Below are 24,379 nucleotides of genomic sequence, written 5' to 3' on the forward strand. Positions count from 1 at the left end.
ATACATTTCAATTGATTATGTCAACTTAAAAAAACAGTATTTTGATTGATTTTTGGTATAAGTGTTGCCAAGCCAAAATATTTAATGGCGGTAGAATAATCAGCCAAAAAACGGTAGAAAATACTGTACTTCAAAAATACAGATTTTTTATTTCTTTATTAACAATTGTTTTTTTAAGTTTTGACATTACTGACAGATATCACGTGGTTTTAAAGGATAATTTAGCTAGGCAGTCACGTGACCATTGTCAAAAATCATAAAACACTCTTTATATCAAATACTGCAAGAAAACAACGTTTCTAAATCCTGATTTTTGAAACTTAGCATTGTTTGACAATTTTGATGTTAGTGACAGTGTCACGTGATTGTAGAACACTATTTAGCTAAACGGTCACGTGATAATTGTGAAAATAACTCAGTCATAAAACTCAGAGACACGTTTTATATCAAATACTGCAAGAAAACGTTTCTAAACCCTCATTTTTGCAACTTTTGAGCATGATCTGACAGTTTTGACAGTTGTCACGTGATTTCAGAAGACTATTTAGCTAGACTATGAAGTGACAATTGTCAAAATAACTGTTAAATCTCAAAAAATCGTCTTGTCTCGAAAACTTTGTTAAAATGTAATTCTTGCAAATTCTAGTAAAATTTTGACAATAATGACAAAAATCACGTGGTTTTAGAGAATAATTTGGAGTAAAAAAATTACTGTTTTGCGCGCATTTTTAGAATCCTTATTAAATTTCCTATTCAATAAACTGAAAAAGTATATAAAAAGTTTCACAACCAACATACATGATGATATTTGCGGTTATTAGATTATCACTGAAAATAATTAATTATTTCAATTTGTATTGCCAATTACGGTGTTGACTGACTTGTAGTACTAAAGAGCTTAAGAGACATTTTACAAACCTTACCGCCATCTATTGAAAATTTGTGTAGGGCATCACCTTCAGCAAACTTTCGACTACAGCACATACATAAGAGAGAGAATGTTGAAAGCTTTAATGCCTGCTGTCAAAGCTTTCTGTACTGTATAATCAATAACACCCCCTGCTGTTAGTTTAGGAAAAATACTGTAGGTGGCGCGACGAGACATAAAGTCGTGTTAAATTAAATTTTATAAAATAATATCAAATCAGTAGATACAAGATACAACAAGTATTATAGTAATTAAGTACAATAAAAATTATTCAGTTAATATTACAGCAAAAGGGTATTTGTTAAAATAAATTCTCAAATTTGTGAGATATTTAAGCCTAGTTTATAAAAGAAATTTTAACTTTAGCTGTAACTTTAGCATTAGTAATAAATTTAGTATTAACCCTAAAAAAAAAGGGTGTTTATAAAACCCTTAATTTAACCATACAGTTTTCTGAAAGGTAACCTAACTTTAATGTTATTTTTTTCAAGTTTTGCTGCCTAATTCCACATTACTGCACTAAATCAATAGCAAAAGGATATTCTTTGAATTTCTGTTTAGAAATTTCATAAATAAAGCAAAAATTCAATCTTAAAAAGAAGTTTGAACATTGGAAATTTAACTTTAGTATTAGCTGTAAGAAAATTTAGAATTTTATGTAAAACCAAGGTCAGAAGTTACAGCTAAATTTACAGTTAAAGTTAAATTTTGTTTATGAACATCACAATTTAAAACCACTGCTTCTATTCTTAATGCTAATACTAAAGTTAAAACTAAAGTTAAATTTTGTTTTATAAACCAGGCTTTAGCTAGAATTCTGTGCGCAATAATTGTATTGGAATTGACTTCGGCAAGCCAATTTTGAATTTTAGGAAAAAATTCTGGTTTATGTTCCAAAACAGTTTTTCAGATAGTGATGCAGTTATTTTGGTGCATTCATTAAAATAATTTGACTCTGGTGTAATTTGTCGATGTCAACAAATAAGCACCTCATTATTTTGGCTTTGACACTTTTCTAGGCTATCGACAACCTACAAATTTACATTACTAAGCGGACTGGAAAATTTAGTATAGTTTGAGCTGACCTATAAAGCGTTCATGCCCTTTGGGCACGCAAAACAAAATAGCAGTTTCGCAAACCATTTAGACGGCCCTATATTGCCCAATAAAGCTTTATTGTATACTGAAAAAACGAAAAAAGCACATTAAACTAGACGAAAAGTGTATAGAGCGTCGAGACGCCGACCGTCTGGAAAGCGGAGGCCGTCGGCGCCACTAACGGCGTCCACGGTCTCAGGCAATTTACGACCGATGTAGCTTTTCCACACTTTTCCCCGTTTTCTTTTTCATTACCGGTTTCAAGATTTGTGTAACTTCGTACTGAATCAACTGCATGTGGTCGTATAACTAATTGGTTAATGCAGTAAAATTTAGACGCTACTTTTATGAAATGTTAATTCAAAAATACATTTTTTGAGATATTGCTGGGGTACTATTCAGGAAATTTCAAACTTTTTTAATCTTATGATGAGTGAAATAAGAAAAATAATATACAGGTGTGGTAAATCCAAAACCGACCATAAGAAAACCGTGTAACGGACAGAGAAACATAAATAAATGCATGTGCAGGACAAAGACAGAACACGAAAAAAATATCAAGTAGGCCATATTTTCAGCGCGCTGTTGCCAAAATCCAGCACCGTCGACAAAATTAATGTTGTTCTTGAATTATTATTTTGGATATTTGAAATAGCTTTTAATCAAATGTCAAATTTTGTGTCTTCATGGCCTCCTATTTAAGATGGAGATCTAGATTTATAATGTTTTCCATGGAATAATCCAAGAAGAAAATTAATTTTGTCGACGGTGCTGGATTTTGGCAACAGTGCGCTGAAAATATGGCCTACTTGATATTTTTTTCGTTTCTGTCTTTGTCCCGCGCAAGCAATTATCTACGTTTCTCTGTCCGTTACACGGTTTTCCTATGGTCGGTTTTGGATTTACCACACCTGTATAACAGCAAAACTAATATTGGAATATAATTTTTTTTACATTTTTGATGATTTTAAATTTTGACACACCATGTATTAAAATAATATTGGTCAAAATTCTATTCATAAATTGTCTCTAGGAAGTGGTGAATTTTTGTTTTATCTGTGACTGAATGATTAATAAGTTATCTACACTCCAATAATGAATAATTCCAATAATTACTATATTTTGTTTCTAGGCGAATTTCTCACAATTGTTGTTTTGACGAGCTGCGAATGATAAACTTTTCGTTTCATAAAAGTCGGCTGGCGCCAGATTAATTTCACGATTTGCGATAATAGATTATGCTTATTAAAGGTGTGTCTGGTTGTTTCCTGAACTTTTTATTAAATGGACGGATTTTTTAGGCAAACAATACTGTTAGTTTGAAGTCTAAATAATTATCAGACCGAAATCTGGAAAACATTCTTCAGCCACGAAGGATCTAATCGACTATTTCCAGTATTTTCGTTACAAAGAAAATGAAAATGTAGTAAATAGACGAAAGACGATGTATGAGGTTCTATTTTGAGAGGAAAACTGTTTATGCACTCTCTCTTACCTTCTTCAAAATGAGATTAATTTTGATTTAAGTTTAAGGAACACATATTCAGAGCTGCTTTTAATTTGCGCGCCTGCACCGTACCTTTTATAAATATTTAACTTTAATAGAATTTATTAACACGTTAGCAACAGCCCAATTTATGTATAAATATACTTTCTTGAAATCCACAAGGTAGGAATAATAAATAATTTAAATTATGTGGCGCCCCATTTAAACGATTTTCTGTCACGTTTGTAAAAAAAATTGCACTAAAAGTACTTAAAGTTGATATTATTAATAATTACCGACGTTTACCATGTAAAAAGTTTAGAAAAGACCCACTTTTTCAGTTAAATATGAAAGCACTTAAACCACAAAATTAAAATGACAAGAAAAATAGTGACCAAAGCAATAAAATAATAAAATAAAGCAGTTTCAGCAAGTGCTTTGACGGATCCCTAGCTATTTAGGTTCGGATCTATTGCGGGTCTCTAAACTTAGATATCTATTTTCAGGTTACTTAGTCAATGAATCGCTCTTACGGGTGTTTAGGCCGGCTTTTTAATGTACCGGTGACAGTGTTCAATTTCTTTCTGCACCTCGTCACATACGTACCCCGCCACTCTTGCTTCAGGGGCGTAGTAACACTTTCCGAAAATCGTAACAAATAAATCCTCCAGTCAGTGGCACTGCCCTTAAACGGTAATATTTACACAATTATGAAGCTCCCACCGGTAAATTGTCGGTGAAGTGTAAAAGACTTCGGTTTCCCATTGATGCTAAACTCGTACGCACCCAGTAAAATAGTACCGGCATCCTCGGTCAGGTAGTTAATCTCCTACGTTTACTTTCTGTCACGAATTATAATAATTTTTTAATACTTCCGATTTTATGGGTTCAGTGCTGTTTACCTGCGTGTCAACGATTTTTAGAACTCCTTGAAGAAAGCGTGGGAGCAATACTGGATACGTCTTATTTCAATTATTATCGGTTTTTCTATGGAATCGACTTTGGTGTTCCTTTTTTGGTTTGAAGAATGTTTGTTACAGTAAATTATGTTCTCAAGTAAAATATCAGTCTAGTAATTGATAGGCGATTCTCCCATCCTAGTTATTCTTGATTAAGCCAATTTAGTAGTAACATATTCTATAGAATTGTTGGAAACTTAGGAAATAGTTACTTGTGACGTGTTGTTTTGAAGCATTTTCCAGTTTTGTATTTAATTAGCTAAAGAAAACAAATTAAGTTTTAAAAAAAGTAAAAAATACAGTTAAACCACGATGCATTTATGAAATGTTACAAAATTATGCTTGAAGAGTTCAGGTGATCAGCAGTGAAGTTTAATTTTAGTTTTGTTAAGAGTTGAAAGTAAAGAGAGCAGGGAAAACAAAAATAAAGTTATAAAGCTGATGAAAAGGTCAGACACAACAGTCAAATTTAAGTGAAGCCTCTAAAAAGCCATTTCTATCTGCCAGAGGCCTCTGAACTATTTGAAACCTCTGTTAGAGGCCTTTGAAAGACATTTTCACACTTCCAGAAGCCTCTAAGGAACAATTGGCATTGCCAAAAGCCCCTAAAACGTCCTTTACACATTTAGAACTTCCAAAGGCATCTAAGAGACCTTTTGGCTTTGCCAGAAGCCTTTTAGGGCTATTTAAAACTGCCACAAGCCTCTGATACGTGTAATACTTATTTAGAGTTACCATAGGCTTCTAGAAGACAGTTTCAAACTGCCAGAAGCCTCTAAGGAACAATTGACATTGCCAAAAGCCCCTAAAACGGCCTTTACACATTTAAAACTTCCAAAGGCATCTAGGAGACCTTTTGGCTTTGCCAGAAGCCTTGGAGGGCTATTTGAAACTGCCACAAGCCTCTGAAACGTTTAATACTTATTTAAAGTTACCATAGGCTTCTAGAAGACATTTTGAAACTGCCAGAAGCCTCTAAGGAACAATTGGCATTGCCAAAAGCCCCTAAAACGTCCTTTACACATTTAGAACTTCCAAAGGCATCTAAGAGACCTTTTGGCTTTGCCAGAAGCCTTGGAGGGCTATTTGAAACTGCCACAAGCCTCTGAAACGTTTAATACTTATTTAGAGTTACCATAGGCTTCTAGAAGACATTTTGAAACTGCCAGAAGCCTCTAAGGAACAATTGGCATTGCCAAAAGCCCCTAAAATGTCCTTTACACATTTAGAACTTCCAAAGGCATCTAAGAGACCTTTTGGCTTTGCCAGAAGCCTTGGAGGGCTATTTGAAACTGCCACAAGCATCTGAAACATTTAATACTTATTTAAAGTTACCATAGGCTTCTAGAAGACATTTTGAAACTGCCAGAAGCCTCTAAGGAACAATTGGCATTGCCAAAAGCCCCTAAAACGTCCCTTACACATTTAAAACTTCCAAAGGCATCTAGGAGACCTTTTGGCTTTGCCAGAAGCCTTGGAGGGCTATTTGAAACTGCCACAAGCCTCTGAAACGTTTAATACTTATTTAGAGTTACCATAGGCTTCTAGAAGACATTTTGAAACTGCCAGAAGCCTCTAAGGAACAATTGGCATTGCCAAAAGCCCCTAAAACGTCCCTTACACATTTAAAACTTCCAAAGGCATCTAGGAGACCTTTTGGCTTTGCCAGAAGCCTTGGAGGGCTATTTGAAACTGCCACAAGCCTCTGAAACGTTTAATACTTATTTAAAGTTACCATAGGCTTCTAGAAGACAGTTTGAAACTGCCAGAAACCTCTAAGGGCATTTTGTTATAGCAAAAAGCCTCTCAAATAATTTTTTAGTTACATAGAGTTACCAGAAGAAACAAAGTTAGTTAAAGTTACCTAAGATATCACAGAGAGATTAATAGTGATTTAACCAACGAGTGTATTAATGAAAGGGATTAATAATAGAAATGGTTTAATAAAATAAAACTTTTTTCCATCAACTGTATTTTATAATAAATAATGTTTATATCCTACCAAGTTTGAAAAAAAAAACGAATTGTCAGTTGTATAGGCAACAAGGCAAACCGACCGAAATCATAGGCACCCTGGACAATGACAGTGACAGTTCTGTCGGTAATGGTGGATGTCAACTAAAGAATGTGTGTCTATTTCTCTCTGTTTAATACAAATAAACAAGGACAGATATATACTGTGAGGTGAGCCTATTTGGTTGAAACTAATTTGCATTCATTATCGTCCTTTTGATTGTAAAGTACATTTTCCTGAAATAAATACAAACGTAATTTTCTAATAATATCGTAATAGTGTTTATTTTTAGAGTACAATATCGGTAAAGATATTATAGTAGAAAGTAAAGTACAGGCTGATGAGGAAACAATTTATTGTAATGTCAATTTTAGACATCTATTTTTGCTGAAAAAAAGAGTTTTTCTTGGTTACAATGCAGTGTTGTCACATCGACTTTGAAACAATTAGACATTGGGGGGAGGGGAGGCTGTTGACTTGGAGTGTTGCAATGAATTCGCGAAACGTAATCTATTTGAGTGTCGTAGATCGGAGACGGCGAAAGCATAGTGTATATGCACGACACAGTTTGGCGGATGGCATCGCCATGACGAAATTTGGCAAAGCGGCGGCGCCTTGCCAAGTGTGTACGCGGGTGTGCGTTCATCCAGACGCACCTTGAGGAAGCGTCGCGACGCGTTTGCTGCAGCGCCGCCGCTCCAAGTTGTGGCGTCCGCCGACAGATGGCCCGCTTTATACCGGCTTCAGTACAGCTCTAACTCCACGACTGCTAACATCGATCGCCCTCGGTGCTGTCCGGTGCTACTCTGGTACTATCCCGGCGGCGCGCGGAATTCCTCTTTCTGGTGCGGTTCACGACAAATTTTTCTTCCAGTGTAATTCGAGCGGCGTCGCGACGTCACAGTGAATCCGAGACAATTTCCGACAAATTTTGTTTGTAATCGAGCGTGAACGAAGCGCGATGATATAATGTGAAAGTGCATCAGGAATGTCAATTTTGGAAATAGTTTCCCGGTTTAATTTAGAAAATGACGAATCACCTCCCCGGGGTGAGACTGATTTTGTTGTACCTGGATGTGAGAATTCGGCGTTCTGCGGGGCCGTAGCTTAACCCTCTGGTTAAATCCGATTTCAAATTCGCGCTTCTATCAGACATGTGTAAAATATCGTTCGAAAGATGTATATGTCTTGTTTTTCTCATAATAAGTTTAGTTGTTTTAATTTGTTCTGGTATCCCCATAGATAACGCGTATATGTCACCGAGTAGCAAACGGTATTTATCAGGTTACGACAACGTTTTTTTACGGAGAATTTTTCGTCAGAGCCAAGATCGAGTGCGGCATTTTAGGGCTCCGCACAACAAACCCACTGGTCATATAGAAGCGACTGTATATCAAAACTTAACAAACGATCCGATTACGAGCGATCTAATAACAATTCCCATGCCCCTTACTAATAAACCAGTGCGATCTCAACGATCTTCCGGTAATTCCCGGCACCGGATCAAATCGCAGTGTCAACCCGAACACTTCTCGATGAGAGCATACCAATCTGATATTGTTTTGCGTGTAAAAGCGCAAGGTATCGAAAGGACAAATTATACGGTTAGTTTTTTTTTAAACGAAAATTTTCCGGAACACAGACTGAAAGTGCCCCCTTCAGTTCCCATCCACGAGTGTTTGACTCTGCAGTTTTCCAATCGTACCAGAAACTGTCACCCGCGTGACAAGAAAAATCTAGTCAAAGCCGATATCAAAGTTTCCGACGAGTACATAGTGTTCCTTAATATTACTCACGACAATAAATGTACGCCATCTTTCCCACCCGAACGGATTAGCCACCTGAACGAGAACCGACAGGACTTTATGATGAAAATTTTGAAAAAAGTTTGCAGTGATCGATTCGGTAAGTACTTTTCGTTTTGATAAACGCATTGTCTGATAAACATATTGAGAATTACGATAGTGGGATAAAGATAAACAATATGTTTGTCTACTTTCGTTATTATGCAATGTTGACCCTCAAAATATTTTAATTGTCAAAAAAAACTTGTATGATTGAAATTTTCAATTTGGTTGTGGCTATCAATGTTTACAACATGGGATTCCAATGCTTTCAGGTAATTTAATTACTTTTCCAAAACAATTATAATTGTAATATTTGTAACTGTGATTTTTCAATTACTAAACAAAAGTACTTGCAAATGTTTTAGTTGATGTTTTTGAACTTTAAAGTAATCGAATTTGAAATTGTAATTCCAGTTGCTTTCAGAGTAATCCAACTACTTTGTTTTAACTAAAAAAATTATATTTTTCGTGTCTTAAATTATTTTTTATTATATTTGTAAGTTTCAGGGGACAACACATGTGAGTCTCTGAAAAACAATTTGAACTTTTCTGATAATATGTACACACACTTGTCAGAAAGTGTCAATGTCACGTGACAATTCAACCAATGAGAGCCGATGTTTTTCTTGGAAACCAACTATGCCTCTATGGCACTATAGCAAAAATCTAAGTAAATTAAAATGACGTAACAATGTATACAATGTCTTTTAGAACAGTCTAACAGAGTCCAAATACTCTTTAATTAGTCTAGAAGCTTGCAAAAAATTTTAGAACAATCTAAGAATTTCCAAATGCCTCTAAAGCGTTTCAGAACCTTATATGAACCAATATATGCTCTTTAAACTGTCCAAAAACCTTCCAAATACTCCTCAAGTGGTTTAAAAAGGTTTTAAAATACTCTGGGAACTCCAAAATGCTTACCAAGCAGTCGAAAGCCTTCCAACACGATCTAAAAGATTCCAAATGCTCTTCAACTAGCCTAGAAGCTCCCAAAAGGTAGCAAAACAGTCTAAAAGCTTCCAAAAAACTCTAGAACTGTCCAAGAATTTCCAAATGCTTTTAAAGCATTCCAGTACCATCAATATGCTCTATAAATTGTCCAAAAACCTTCCAAATGCTCCTTAAGTAATTAAGTTTTAAAGTTTTCAAAACAGTCCAAAGATCTTCCTTAACTCAAAAAAATTAAAAAAATTGCATCTCTGAAAGAGTTTTGCTCTTTTTTTAAAGCTTTTTTACACATTTTTATGCTTTTTTGAGGAAAATAGTTTTGCTTTTTAAGCCGAACTGTAGTTATAAAACACATATTCACAGTTAAAAGTTAGCATATTGCGACAATGATTATTCTGTAAAAAAAACTACTTTTGAGATAACATATAATGTCAAAAACTTTGAAATTTGTGTAGATAATTGTTAATTAATTAATAGACTTTTACAACTAACTTGAACATTTATGTTTAAACGTTACATTCACATCTATTATTATAATTTTTACGTTTTATAAACTGTTGTTCACATACAAAACAATATATTACCATTTATTAGCATCGGTAATAAGCGTGCTATTAATTTGTATAAATTACATACAATAACGCAATTTAAATATAATAAAATATTGGTCATACACGCTCTTAAAGTAAAGTGAAGAATTGTGACAGTCACGTGCTGACTTTTAGAAATTCAAGATGGCTGACTAAACAGTAATTAGTGATGAGTAGCGCCATTTTGTATTTTTTTTTCAAATTTGATACTTTGTTGGTAAAATCTGTCACGTGACCAGCTTGAGAAACCCAAAAAAATTGACAGTTGTACATTTTAAAATAACGGTTTTTAACTTGTAGCGCCATCTTAGTTTTTCATTACTTTATCAACTGTTTACAAACAGTGAAAATTTGATTAATTGCACAACGTCACTAAATAGCAAATGTTTCCAATTTTTTTTGTAAGTGTCAGTCACGTGACCAATTTTGATGACAGGTCAAGATGGCCTTGATTTTCTAAGACATTTTTTCCATAAAATGTCAGTCACGTGACAATTTTCAATTTCAAAATGGCGGACTTAGTTAAAATTCTTCGTTCTACCTCTTTTCCATGGAAAGCATCATTGACTAGGACAAGACACGACAATTAATAATCCAATATGGCCGATTAGTGCCAGAGCGTCACGTGACCCGTTGTTGTTGACTGTTTTTTAAAAGTAGTAACATTAATTATTTACTGAGATTTTCTCTGTATTAACCTATTAATTACTCACATTTATTCTCGTTTTATTACCGCTACATAATTCGAGCAAATATTTAAAGTATTCAGGTCTGATTATTTTTCAATTCACCGATGTGTCTCAGTTTGTTGCCACTAGTCAAAACCGCGTAAAATATTTCATATACAAGGCTTTCTGGGTATTTCTTTGCTTTGAAGGCTGTTTAAATTAAGGGTAAATTCGAGGGTAAATTGTGTTCATTATTCAGAATTTACAATTATTAATTTGATTGATGTACGATCGAATTTGTTTCTAAGAAAAACTGCAGTTTTTAATTCAGAGAATTGTTTGTAAACACTACAGTGCAGGATTTATTTTCATATAAATTAGTAAAGTATTCTTTCTTAATTTATGTTTTCATAGTTGGACATGAAGATCAAACAAACGAATGATGCTATTGTAGTTTCGGTGAAATAAAACTGTCAAGAAAAAAACTTGCATAGTTAAGAACCTTGTCCACTATTAATTAGTATTTTCCTGTAATAACGCATGCATTACACCATAAAATCATTTTCCATACAAAGTAGCAAAAGAATAAAAGATTTCAAGCTTGGTTTCAGACAATATTTTACCAGATATAGAGCTATTTCAAATAGTTACCATTAATTTAGGATCTAAAACAGTATAGTGGTTTTTAACTGTAAACAATTTACTTTTTAAATGAACTGAACTTTGTTTGGATTGGCAACGTGATCAAACCAAATTTTTAAATGCATGAAATTGTCTAGTGGCTTTTTCTAGAGGTTAAACAAAGATTGATCTGAAAATTGTGCACTCTTAAAATGCATTTTAAGTATTTACTTCCCAATACTTTGAAAATAAACTGTGCAACAATGTTGCAGACCAGTTTTGATTTACGACTTTGTTTTAAATGTCAAATCACACAATTCTGCCGTAAAGTTTACAAATTTAGATAAGAGAACATGATTGAAAATTACTCTAATATCAAATTTATTTCATTATTGTTACACCTTCAACTTGAGAAAGTTGGCGCCTTTGGTATCACAGTTACGTCCCTGACTTGGCTTTTCAAGTATCATTATAGACTTATCTGTATATCTGTTGTGGATTACTTAATCATGTTATCAAATCTTTTGTTGTGATAAGGTGCACGAATTCCGGTGACGAAATTCCGGGATTCACGCCATTGTTTTCTGATATGTTTAGAATCTACTAGAATGATTGGGGAGAACTAAATTCTACTTTGATATCCTGGTTATTTTGCTTCACATACTTGTTGCTGCTTGCTATTCAGCTTTTTTTAAATCATTTTGTTTCTTCTTTTATTAGAGTTTTTATTATAATCTGGTGGTAATCAAAAATTAGTAATACTAAAGTACTTTGTGCACAAAAGATCAATCAAAAACACCTGAAAAACCAAAATGTAATTTTCTATAAAATTCCTGGGATTTTTTTTAATTTCAGTAGTTTGAGAAGTTGATTTTACTGTATCAGTACACTGGCTAGCTGATTTTTATCAAGAAATTATCTAATACCAACTATTATTACAACTTATATTGATTAATAGCATCGGTTATTTGAAATGTTAGCTATACCTAATAAGTCACAAAATGTGAATGCCATGTTTGGGTGTGGTCGCCTGTACTTTTCTTCTTCGTCATTAGTTTACTGGGTTTCAATATATTCCAAGCGGTTATTACGTGCAATTAATATTAACACCAATTAGTAACTATTACAGTCATTGTTTTACTAATGGTTCAACGTGGAAAATATGACAAAATCGCAACGCCTAGTGGTACATTTGCATAGTTTACATTGAAGCCATAATAGGAGTTTCATTACTTAATAATTAAAACGTGCCATTTATCTAATTCGTTAAAGATTAAGGATAAATGGCTCTTTAAGGCATCGTAACCTATTTGCACGATTTATTTACGGTACGACCACAAAGCTGCTTTATTAAATTTTTCTGAACCTAAAATTGCCAGTTCAGTATCCAAATTAAGTAATTACAGTGTGATTTATACAGGGAGTTTTCATCCTTCAGTTGGCGACAAAAATCCGTCCTATAATAATACTGAACTATCATATTCGGCACACTTCGTTGCGTTTAGAACAGCTGACGATTCGGTTAAATGGTTGCATTACAATCGGGTTGGATTTTGTTTAAAAATTTGAACGCTACCAAAAAGGGCTCTCTGGCATTGTCCTTGTTTACCAGGCATTGATCGATCAACTTCACGCTGAACTTTGTCGCCAAACAGGCCCGGACAAATCAAAAGTAAGTCGGATGGTATTAAAAATCAATTCAACGGTGCATAAATCCTGGTTTTCTTTGCGGTTAACCTGATCAGGCCGCCGTTTAATTTACATTAAACCGCGAATTTGAGAGGGTTTTTGATAACTTTTGTTCATCCGACTAACAAGGCAGTTTCTTTCCGTTCGATTAAGTCTCGGTATAAGTTATTGAAGTTTGGTTTACTAAATAAATCGACCGAACAATTTTCATGATCAGTTACTTGCAAAAAATCGATATTGTCATTTTACTTCAATTAGTTATCACCCGCTAACCTGTTTTCAAATTTAAATTCCAAAAAAATGATTGTCATAGGTTATATCTCGAGACGTTCAAGTTTTATCGAGTTAGGCCTAGTTGTACACTAATTCCTAATATGCCAATAATGTCCATTAATTCCTTGTAATGCCCAGTAATTCCTAATAACTCCCAATAACTAACCTAACCTAACAATAACCACTAATTTTCTAAATTACAACGACTGGAGAATCTAAAAAAACCTTTTTTAATTAAAAAAAATGCTTGCAACGATTTAACCGGAAGTCGATATCAACTGCTGCATAGTTTAAATGCGACACCTTGTATATTATTGCATTTTTGGATTCTACGTCAAATTCATTTCATACACTTTTCTGTATCCGTTTCTGAGATATTTACCGTTCTATATGAAATTTAATATTTCCAGTCTCCAAAACAATAATTTTAAGTTTGTATTAGATCACTTATTTAAAAAATTATTCGAGTTATTGAAGGTTAAGTAGTAGCTGTCAAATTCAGTCAAAACTGTCAAACAACTCGTTTATTTTGCAATACTTTTATACGTCAATGGATCCAAAGCTAACTAAACGTTTTTCTTGACTGTAACCACTCACATTTTTTTTAAATCGGTCAGGTATGGCCCTGATATTTGCCACAAATCTAGTGAGTGTCAAATTTAGAGCCGTAGCAAAACTGTAGAAATAAAATCATTACAGTCGATTTTCGCTTGCACTAAGTGGCCAACATAACGCAAAACCCATTGGAATAGTGGTGGTGTTTCAGGCAAATTTGACCTTTACGAAAAATGTAATTTGCAAAAAGACATTTCTATGCATATTACATCGTAGTAGACCTAGTAGCTCATGTAACCGTGTTTTCTTAATTTTTCAGGGTTAAATTAGCTCTAACCCGTCAAAAAGTGTTTCTGGGGCACCCTGTCTGTAAACCGTAGATAACACGCGTATTTGTAACACTTTGTATATACTTTTATATGTCGATGGACAGCCAATTAAATGAGCTTTATATTGACGTAGAAAAGTCAGTTGGTTAGTGGTACCGTTTAGCCACTAGAGGGCGTCAATTTTTTGGGGGAACCTTTTGTTTAATATTTAAAAACCCGCTTAATTGCACTATTTTGTGTTAGTTTTATACGTCAATGGAGAACCAATGGAATGACCTTTCTAAAAAGTTCCCAACATGAATTGATAGGTTAGACGGTTTGGCCGCTAGAGAGCGTCAAAGTTGACTATTTTTTTCTGACTTTTTTCGTGCATCCTTTTGTTCAATCTTCAATAACTCGTTTATTTGCACCATTTTTAGTAGCGTTTTATACGTCAATGGATAGCCAATGAAATGAACTTTCTAACAGTCTCCCAACATGGATTGATAGGTTAGACGATTTGGCCGCTAGAGAGCGTCAAAGTTGACTATTTTTTTATGACTTTTTTCGTGCATCCTTTTGTTCAATCTTCAATAACTCGTTTATTTGCACCATTTTTAGTAGTGTTTTATACGTCAATGGATAGCCAATGAAATGAACTTTCTAACAGTCTCCCAACATGGATTGATAGGTTAGGCGGTTTGGCCGCTAGAGAGCGTCAAAGTTGACTAATTTTTTATGACTTTTTTCGTGCATCCTTTTGTTCAATCTTCAATAACTCGTTTATTTGCACCATTTTTAGTAGCGTTTTATACGTCAATAGATAGCCAATGAAATTAACTTTCTAACAGTCTCCCAATTTGAATGGATAGGTTAGAGGGTTTGGTCGCTAGAGGGTGTCAAAATTGACTAATTTTTTCATGACTTTGTTGGTGCATTCTTTCGTTCAATCGTCAATAACTAGCTTATTTGCCACACTTTGTATAAACTTTTATATGCCAATGGATATCCAATGAAACAAGCTTTCTATTGACCTATAAAAGTTGATGGGTTAGGGGTACGGTTTTGTCGCTAGAGAACGTGAAAATTTTTAAAAATATAGTTACAAAATTCATAATTTTTTATTGTATTCCAACGAAATTCATTAAAATTACCAAACATTATTTACGTTTAAATTCCAATGATAGATTAGATAGAATTTTTTTATAATATAATTTAGACGTTCCCAATTCTATTAATAGTTTTTAAAATACCAATGTACCTCCAGTAATTCCCATTAATTCCTAAAGTTTGTACACCATAATGACCCAGCGGTTTACCCCTCGGTTCAAATATTGAATCACTGTTGTACAACTGGGCCTAAACTGTGCATAGATAGTTTTTTGCAAAATTTTGCTTGGAAAATGATTGAGACTAAAAATCGAACGAGCTAATTATGATACTTATCAAAACAACGTTATTAAACTGTTAATTAGTGATTTTAAGACCCAAAAAATCGTTATCTCTCCCTCTTTAACCGCATACTCGCGGGCAAGTAGTTTAACGTGTCTGTTTTATACTTGACAGCACGTGTTCTGCGCTAATGGCTGTTTTTGTTTAATTGGGTGCTAAGTGGTCTGGGGAGGGTGGATTGGAACTCATCCGGAAGCTTTTTAAGCCGCCAACGTCTGCACACCGTGAAAACTATAATTTCCATACGAAATTAAGCCAACGTGGTTTGCATTCGGTACGTGCACTTCTGGTGCTAATAAGGCTGATCACAACATTAGTTTCACGTACATTACGATTTGGTAATACCATTAATGTCGTTAGATCTTAAAATATTTCCTAAATAGTTTACTGGTAAAGTACGGCGTTATAACTAGTGATGCAACGTTTACGATTACCGTCACAATTAATTAACGATTATTATTGCATTTTCACGTTTAATCGGAATCGTTAAAACCGTTTACAATTCTGGTACGATTATTTGAACGCAACTTCAAGAACTGTGTAAACGATAGACTCTTCATAGTAATGAGAAATTTTACACAAAAACATAGAGTGTAAACTATCAATTTAAATTAAACAGGTGTGACATGCATATACAGGGTGTCTGGATAAAAAGATACAGAGAGCATTGTTGACTTAGTATAAGTTACCAGATTTGAATTTCAAACTGCTCTTTTTTTGTTAATGCTTGTATTGGTATATTGTGTTTAGTTAACTTAGAACCGGACAAACGCGGTCATAATTGGCAAAATGTTACTTTCAAACCTGACTTTTTGTTTTTTCGACACACTTCTTCTCTTATCTTATTGGCTGCCCATCGGAACAGTTCAGTAAATGTTGTTCCAAACCATTTTCGCAAGGTTAGCCAGCCATGAAATTCTTCTTCTTCCAGGCCCTCGTCGGCCATCAACTTTGCCTTGGATTATGTTTTGAAGAATTCTGTATTTATTATTTCTCATGATATATTGTAACTCTTTCTATCCAAGAGATTCTAAGAATTCTTCCGCAAATCCACATTTCCATAGCGTCTGACAGCGTCCAAGCTTCCACATCATACAGAAGAGTGGAGTATATACAGGGTGGTCCAGTTTTAAATGTCAATAATTCACCAATCCATAACCAATTAAAAAATAAGTTCACATTCATTATGTCATTTTCCTGAAAAGTGCTTCCTAAACAAAAAAAAAACAGTCCTTCAAATTTCTGTTTAAAAATCCGTTTTTTTTTGTCATAACTGTCAGACCGTTGGAGCAATATTGATCAAATTTGGAACAAGCACTTTATTACACGTTATTACGGTCAAAGACCCAAAACTAACCCAACCCAACTTAAAAATTGTCTTGGAAACGGAAAATTCACTTAAGAAGTTTAAAAAATATTATTGTAGCCAGTTTTCATAGTTTCCAGACAAACTAAACGACTTTAGTTTTGAAAATTGAATTAGAAAAGATAAAAATTTCAGAAGCTTAAAAATTGTGTTTGCAACCAGTTTTCATGCAAATCGAGAGACTTTAATACTAAAAATTGACTTGTAGACATAAAAACTACTTTTTCAAGAATTTGTTACTACAAATTCATACATTTAAACCTTAAAAATAGACTTGATTCCCAAAATGTGACTGAACTAATGAAAAGTGACATCAGAAGCTTAAAATTTGCATTTGAAGTAAGTAAGTATAAGTTTTCATAATTTGAAGACAAATTTCAATATTTTAGTCTTGAAAATAGTCTTAGATGCAGGACATTCACATTAGATTCATGAAAATTATCTTGAATATTTCCCTCATGTGTTAAATGTCCCATATGAGCAGTGCATTTTCACCAGAATGACAGCGATAATTGCATTCTAAAGTGATAATTGCATTTCGATAATTGCACTGTACGTATCTATAACGACTGCATTGTTGTAGAGCCTATTGCTAGTATACTAATTGTTATCCTTGCGCAGTTTTTTGACTTTTTATAACCAAAAAATGTCAAACGCGATGTCAACAAAAATTAATAAACGGTTTGGAACTTGTTCATTGAGCTCCATTGAGCAACCTATAGTTGCAGCAAAACCAAAACATTTTCTTTATTCGGGAAATATTCCCCAAAATTACATTCGTGCCTTAAAAATGACCTGATAATTCTGCGTTTAAACTTGTTATCTTTGCAAACTGCATTCGGTCATTTTCATATTTTTTTCTAAAAAAGCCCTCCACCTTCGGTGTCGGGCTCTTTCGCCAAAAAAATATGAAAATAAACTCATGCAGTTAAGAGATAACAAGTTTTTATGCAAAATTATCGGTAATTTTTATGCACTTGTGCAATTACCCCCGAAAACAAACTTTTCGTGCTTTTTACTTTGCTTTTAATTTTCTTCGAATTCTGGACTATTTTTAGTGCTTCAAAACTGCTTTCAGCTTGGAAAATCGAGTTTCAAGACTATCTTCACCAAGTTATTGACATAGCAAACTTAAAAAACAATTTTTACATTCTTCATAGACTTAAAATAGCATTCCAAGCTTTGTTACTATTAAATCGACTTCTAGACACCTCAGTGCTAAAAATTCGGGTATTTCTTAATAAACTAGACTGTTTTTAGTGTTTTAAGGCTGTTTTCAGTGCCTCAAATCGAGTTTCAAGACTATCTTTACAAAGTTTTTGACTTATCAGGCCTAAAAGCCAGTGTGTCCACTGACCATAGTCTTAAAAATGTTATTTCAAGCTTCTTCACTATTAAATTGACTTCTACACTCATAGGTGCAATAAATTGTAGCACCTCTAAGAAATTCAGACTGTTTTTAGTGCTTTTTAAGACTGAAAAATCGAGTTTAAGACTATTTCCAAAAGTCAAGTTTCTTCAGTAATAAAAGTAAAAAATGTTGGTACCAAATGCTACAATAATAGTCTTGAGAACTAATTTTTAGAAATAAAATAGTCCGAAAATTTAATTTACTTCTAGACTTGTTGTCCAGTCCAGAAAATTGTGTTGTACACCAATTAAAGTCTTGAAAATATACTTTTGGACTCTCTTTAGCCCTAGTAAGGTCCGTTCTAGCATTAAAAGTCAACTTTTATATTATTTTTAGTAGTAAAAAATGAGTTTCATGCACAATACAATTTTTGTCTTGATTTCCGGACTTTTTTTAGTTCCTAAATGCCAGTTTCAGACACTCAACCAGGATGACAGTCTGAGAAAGCGAATCATAAGACCATTCCTAGTAGTAAAAAAGTTTTTAGACTATTTTCTATAGCTGATTCTAATTAAAGACGGTTATTGATACGTATTTGAGAGGAATAGCAAAAACAAAAGCAAATGAAGTGGTTAACAGTTTAGTGATCTTGGGTGTTTAACAATCTGTTGGCGCAACGAGATCCGCCGAAACGTGTGGTAAACCGCAATAAAATTTATGATGTAAGATCAATAAAGCTGCACTTTTCCGGCACCCTGTATGGCTCTTAAAAGACGTAAAGTGAGTATCTACAGCGTTATTACAGAGACTGATTCGCGGCAGCAGACTGTTTGGTATTGCGACTATAATGTGCGGCTATTTTGGGCTGTCTGGAAGAGCTGCCAAGTTAATGCTCCTCATCACATTTGGTTAGCTCTGGCTTAGACGGAACGTAAGCTTTTACAAGATTTACCGAAATTTTATTTTTATTTTTAATTATGTCGCCGATATTTGGTTACAAAACGAGCTGGCCGCCGTCGATCGTGATTTTTCATCAGGAGGAAAACAAGTTGAGATTTTCATTACCCGATGACTGTATAATTGCACAAAATAATGGAAGTCAAGAGCCAATTAACCGAACACATTTATAACTCTTCTGAGAAGAAAAGACTGCCAAAACATACAATTCGCGTCACATGCACCATGCGAGTTTGTTGAAAATGCACCATAAAACGTATGAAAAATAAACACGTCAACAACGCACTTTCTGCCATATCCCTTAAGTAAATACGATCCTCTGTCTGCTTAGCAAAGTTATTTTATTGAAAATTCATTTAGCTTCAAAAGTGTAGGTACCAGCTGCTTTATGTCTGTTAACACCTCCTCACATCCATTCCAAATTCTGCTATAATTAAACAAAATAACAGTTCGGTGGTATAGATTTCGGTTCTTTTTCGGTCTAGAGAGAAAGACTTTCTTGCACGCCTGTAAAATCCACTCTTTTTTACAACAATTTAATCTAATAATGATTATTTTGTTATTAATAGAGTCAGTGTGTTCTTGGTGTTTACAACTTGATAAAATTACGTTTGTCAGCTAATATTCTGCAAATAATTTGACTTAGGGCCGGTACTTTCACCTCCGTATAAATTTTTTCTTAGGATAATTTCTATAGAAATGACGGAATTGACCATTAGCAGCGTCTGATTTCAGGGTTTCCATAGATATTTTCCTTAGAATAAAGTTATTTTGAACTGAGTAGTACTGGGCCTTAGCAAAAAAATTTATTAAAACCTTATGTTATAGACGCGCCTAAATGGATTCGAGACTTCTAAGTGAAGAACTTTGAGAAAAAAGTATCAGGAAGTAACATACAGGTGTGGTAAATTCAAAACCGACCGTGTAACGGACCTAGAGAAACGTATATTATTGCATGCGCGGGACTAAGACGGAATATCTCGGTAACGTGAAGAGCTAGAAAGCCCAGTTTTGGCTCATTTTGTAGTATTTTTTATCCTCTTTCTAATGACGTTTTCGGGAAATCTTAAAGAGTTCAAATAAAAAAGTTACAATCATTCAAAAATAGAAAAAATGCAATTTTTGCAAAAAGTGCAATTTTGGACATTTTTTATTTTGCTTTATAAGGGTTCCAATGCACAGCAAAGGACATATTTATACCAAAGGACCTTAAATTAGGTGAAATAAGTACAAAAAAAGCACTTTAAAATTTTTAATTTTTCAAAAAAATTGAAAGAATGGGGGGGTATTACGGGTCTTTTTTTACTACTTTTTGAAATTCAATATCTCGGTAACGTGAAGAGCTAGAAAGCCCAGTTTTGGCTCATTTTGTAGTATTTTTTATCCTCTTTCTAATGACGTTTTTGGGAAATCTTAAAGAGTTCAAATAAAAAAGTTACAATCATTCAAAAATAGAAAAAAAGCAATTTTTGCAAAAAGTGCAATTTTGGACATTTTTTATTTTGCTTTATAAGGGTTCCAATGCACAGCAAAGGACATATTTATACCAAAGGACCTTAAATTAGGTGAAATAAGTACAAAAAAAGCACTTTAAAATTTTCAATTTTTCAAAAAAATTGAAAGAATGGGGGGGTATTACGGGTCTTTTTTTACTACTTTTTGAAATTCAATATCTCGGTAACGTGAGGAGCTAGAAAGCCCAGTTTTGGCTCATTTTGTAGTATTTTCTATCCCTTTTCTAATGACGTTTTCGGGAAATCTTAAAGAGTTCAAATAAAAAAGTTACAATCATTCAAAAATTGAAAAAATGCAATTTTTGCAAAAAGTGCAATTTTGGACATTTTTTATTTTGCTTTATAAGGGTTCCAATGCACAGCAAAGGACATATTAATACCAAAGGACCTTAAATTAGGTGAAATAAGTACAAAAAAAGCACTTTAAAATTTTTCATTTTTCAAAAAAATTGAAAGAATGGGGGGGTATTATGGGTCTTTTTTTACTACTTTTTGAAATTCAATATCTCGGTAACGTGAAGAGCTAGAAAGCCCAGTTTTGGCTCATTTTGTAGTATTTTTTATCCTCTTTCTAATGACGTTTTCGGGAAATCTTAAAGAGTTCAAATAAAGAAGTTACAATCATTCAAAAATTGAAAAAATGCAATTTTTGCAAAAAGAGCATTTTTGGACATTTTTTATTTTGCTTTATAAGGGTTCCAATGCACAGCAAAGGACATATTAATACCTAAGGACCTTAAATTAGGTGAAATAAGTACAAAAAAAGCACTTTAAAATTTTTAATTTTTCAAAAAAATTGAAAGAATGGGGGGGTATTATGGGTCTTTTTTTACTACTTTTTGAAATTCAATATCTCGGTAACGTGAAGAGCTAGAAAGCCCAGTTTTGGCTCATTTTGTAGTATTTTCTATCCCTTTTCTAATGACATTTTCGGGAAATCTTAAAGAGTTCAAATAAAAAAGTTACAATCATTCAAAAATTGAAAAAATGCAATTTTTGCAAAAAGTGCATTTTTGGACATTTTTTATTTTGCTTTATAAGGGTTCCAATGCACAGCAAAGGACATATTTATACCTAAGGACCTTAAATTAGGTGAAATAAGTACAAAAAAAGCACTTTAAAATTTTTAATTTTTCAAAAAAATTGAAAGAATGGGGGGGTATTACGGGTCTTTTTTTACTACTTTTTGAAATTCAATATCTCGGTAACGTGAGGAGCTAGAAAGCCCAGTTTTGGCTCATTTTGTAGTATTTTTTATCCCTTTTCTAATGACGTTTTCGGGAAATCTTAAAGAGTTCAAATAAAAAAGTTACAATCATTCAAAAATTGAAAAAATGCAATTTTTGCAAAAAGTGCATTTTTGGACATTTTTTATTTTGCTTTATAAGGGTTCCAATGCACAGCAAAGGACATATTTATACCTAAGGACCTTAAATTAGGTGAAATAAATACAAAAAAAGCACTTTAAAATTTTTAATTTTTCAAAAAAATTGAAAGAATGGGGGGGTATTATGGGTCTTTTTTTACTACTTTTTGAAATTCAATATCTCGGTAACGTGAAGAGCTAGAAAGCCCAGTTTTGGCTCATTTTGTAGTATTTTTTATCCTCTTTCTAATGACGTTTTCGGGAAATCTTAAAGAGTTCAAATAAAAAAGTTACAATCATTCAAAAATAGAAAAAATGCAATTTTTGCAAAAAGTGCAATTTTGGACATTTTTTATTTTGCTTTATAAGGGTTCCAATGCACAGCAAAGGACATATTTATACCAAAGGACCTTAAATTAGGTGAAATAAGTACAAAAAAAGCACTTTAAAATTTTTAATTTTTCAAAAAAATTGAAAGAATGGGGGGGTATTACGGGTCTTTTTTTACTACTTTTTGAAATTCAATATCTCGGTAACGTGAAGAGCTAGAAAGCCCAGTTTTGGCTCATTTTGTAGTATTTTTTATCCTCTTTCTAATGACGTTTTTGGGAAATCTTAAAGAGTTCAAATAAAAAAGTTACAATCATTCAAAAATAGAAAAAAAGCAATTTTTGCAAAAAGTGCAATTTTGGACATTTTTTATTTTGCTTTATAAGGGTTCCAATGCACAGCAAAGGACATATTTATACCAAAGGACCTTAAATTAGGTGAAATAAGTACAAAAAAAGCACTTTAAAATTTTCAATTTTTCAAAAAAATTGAAAGAATGGGGGGGTATTACGGGTCTTTTTTTACTACTTTTTGAAATTCAATATCTCGGTAACGTGAGGAGCTAGAAAGCCCAGTTTTGGCTCATTTTGTAGTATTTTCTATCCCTTTTCTAATGACGTTTTCGGGAAATCTTAAAGAGTTCAAATAAAAAAGTTACAATCATTCAAAAATTGAAAAAATGCAATTTTTGCAAAAAGTGCATTTTTGGACATTTTTTATTTTGCTTTATAAGGGTTCCAATGCACAGCAAAGGACATATTAATACCTAAGGACCTTAAATTAGGTGAAATAAGTACAAAAAAAGCACTTTAAAATTTTTAATTTTTCAAAAAAATTGAAAGAATGGGGGGTATTACGGGTCTTTTTTTACTACTTTTTGAAATTCAATATCTCGGTAACGTGAAGAGCTAGAAAGCCCAGTTTTGGCTCATTTTGTAGTATTTTTTATCCTCTTTCTAATGACGTTTTCGGGAAATCTTAAAGAGTTCAAATAAAAAAGTTACAATCATTCAAAAATTGAAAAAATGCAATTTTTGCAAAAAGTGCATTTTTGGACATTTTTTATTTTGCTTTATAGGGGTTCCAATGCACAGCAAAGGACATATTTATACCTAAGGACCTTAAATTAGGTGAAATAAGTACAAAAAAAGCACTTTAAAATTTTTAATTTTTCAAAAAAATTGAAAGAGTATTACGGGTCTTTTTTTACTACTTTTTGAAATTCAATATCTCGGTAACGTGAAGAGCTAGAAAGCCCAGTTTTGGCTCATTTTGTAGTATTTTTTATCCTCTTTCTAATGACGTTTTCGGGAAATCTTAAAGAGTTCAAATAAAAAAGTTACAATCATTCAAAAATAGAAAAAAAGCAATTTTTGCAAAAAGTGCAATTTTGGACATTTTTTATTTTGCTTTATAAGGGTTCCAATGCACAGCAAAGGACATATTTATACCAAAGGACCTTAAATTAGGTGAAATAAGTACAAAAAAAGCACTTTAAAAATTTTCATTTTTCAAAAAAATTGAAAGAATGGGGGGGTATTATGGGTCTTTTTTTACTACTTTTTGAAATTCAATATCTCGGTAACGTGAAGAGCTAGAAAGCCCAGTTTTGGCTCATTTTGTAGTATTTTTTATCCTCTTTCTAACGACGTTTTCGGGAAATCTTAAAGAGTTCAAATAAAAAAGTTACAATCATTCAAAAATTGAAAAAATGCAATTTTTGCAAAAAGTGCATTTTTGGAATTTTTTATTTTGCTTTATAAGGGTTCCAATGCACAGCAAAGGACATATTAATACCTATGGACCTTAAATTAGGTGAAATAAGTACAAAAAAAGCACTTTAAAATTTTTAATTTTTCAAAAAAATTGAAAGAATGGGGGGGTATTACGGGTCTTTTTTTACTACTTTTTGAAATTCAATATCTCGGTAACGTGAAGAGCTAGAAAGCCCAGTTTTGGCTCATTTTGTAGTATTTTTTATCCTCTTTCTAATGACGTTTTCGGGAAATCTTAAAGAGTTCAAATAAAAAAGTTACAATCATTCAAAAATTGAAAAAAT

General features: G+C 33.1%; 1 protein-coding gene across 3 annotated transcripts in view; it reads left to right on the forward strand.

The window, feature by feature from the left end:
* The first annotated feature begins 6,539 nt into the window (after positions 1-6,539).
* vn (membrane-bound neuregulin protein vein) overlaps positions 6,540-24,379 on the forward strand; it is a 56,630-nt gene continuing 38,790 nt past the window's right edge. Inside the window, exon 1 of one of the 3 annotated variants that reach the window (XM_081987549.1) lies at positions 6,540-8,390. In XM_081987549.1, the coding sequence (XP_081843675.1) occupies positions 7,640-8,390 (751 nt within the window). In that variant the 5' untranslated portion in view covers positions 6,540-7,639. The remainder of the gene's footprint in view (positions 8,391-24,379) is intronic. The other 2 variants (XR_014179398.1, XR_014179399.1) reach the window with 2 other exon arrangements.

The sequence above is a fragment of the Ips typographus genome, linkage group LG9 (genome assembly GCF_016097725.1).
Source record: "Ips typographus isolate SLU linkage group LG9, UJ_Ityp_2.0, whole genome shotgun sequence".
Lineage (NCBI taxonomy): Eukaryota > Metazoa > Arthropoda > Insecta > Coleoptera > Curculionidae > Ips > Ips typographus.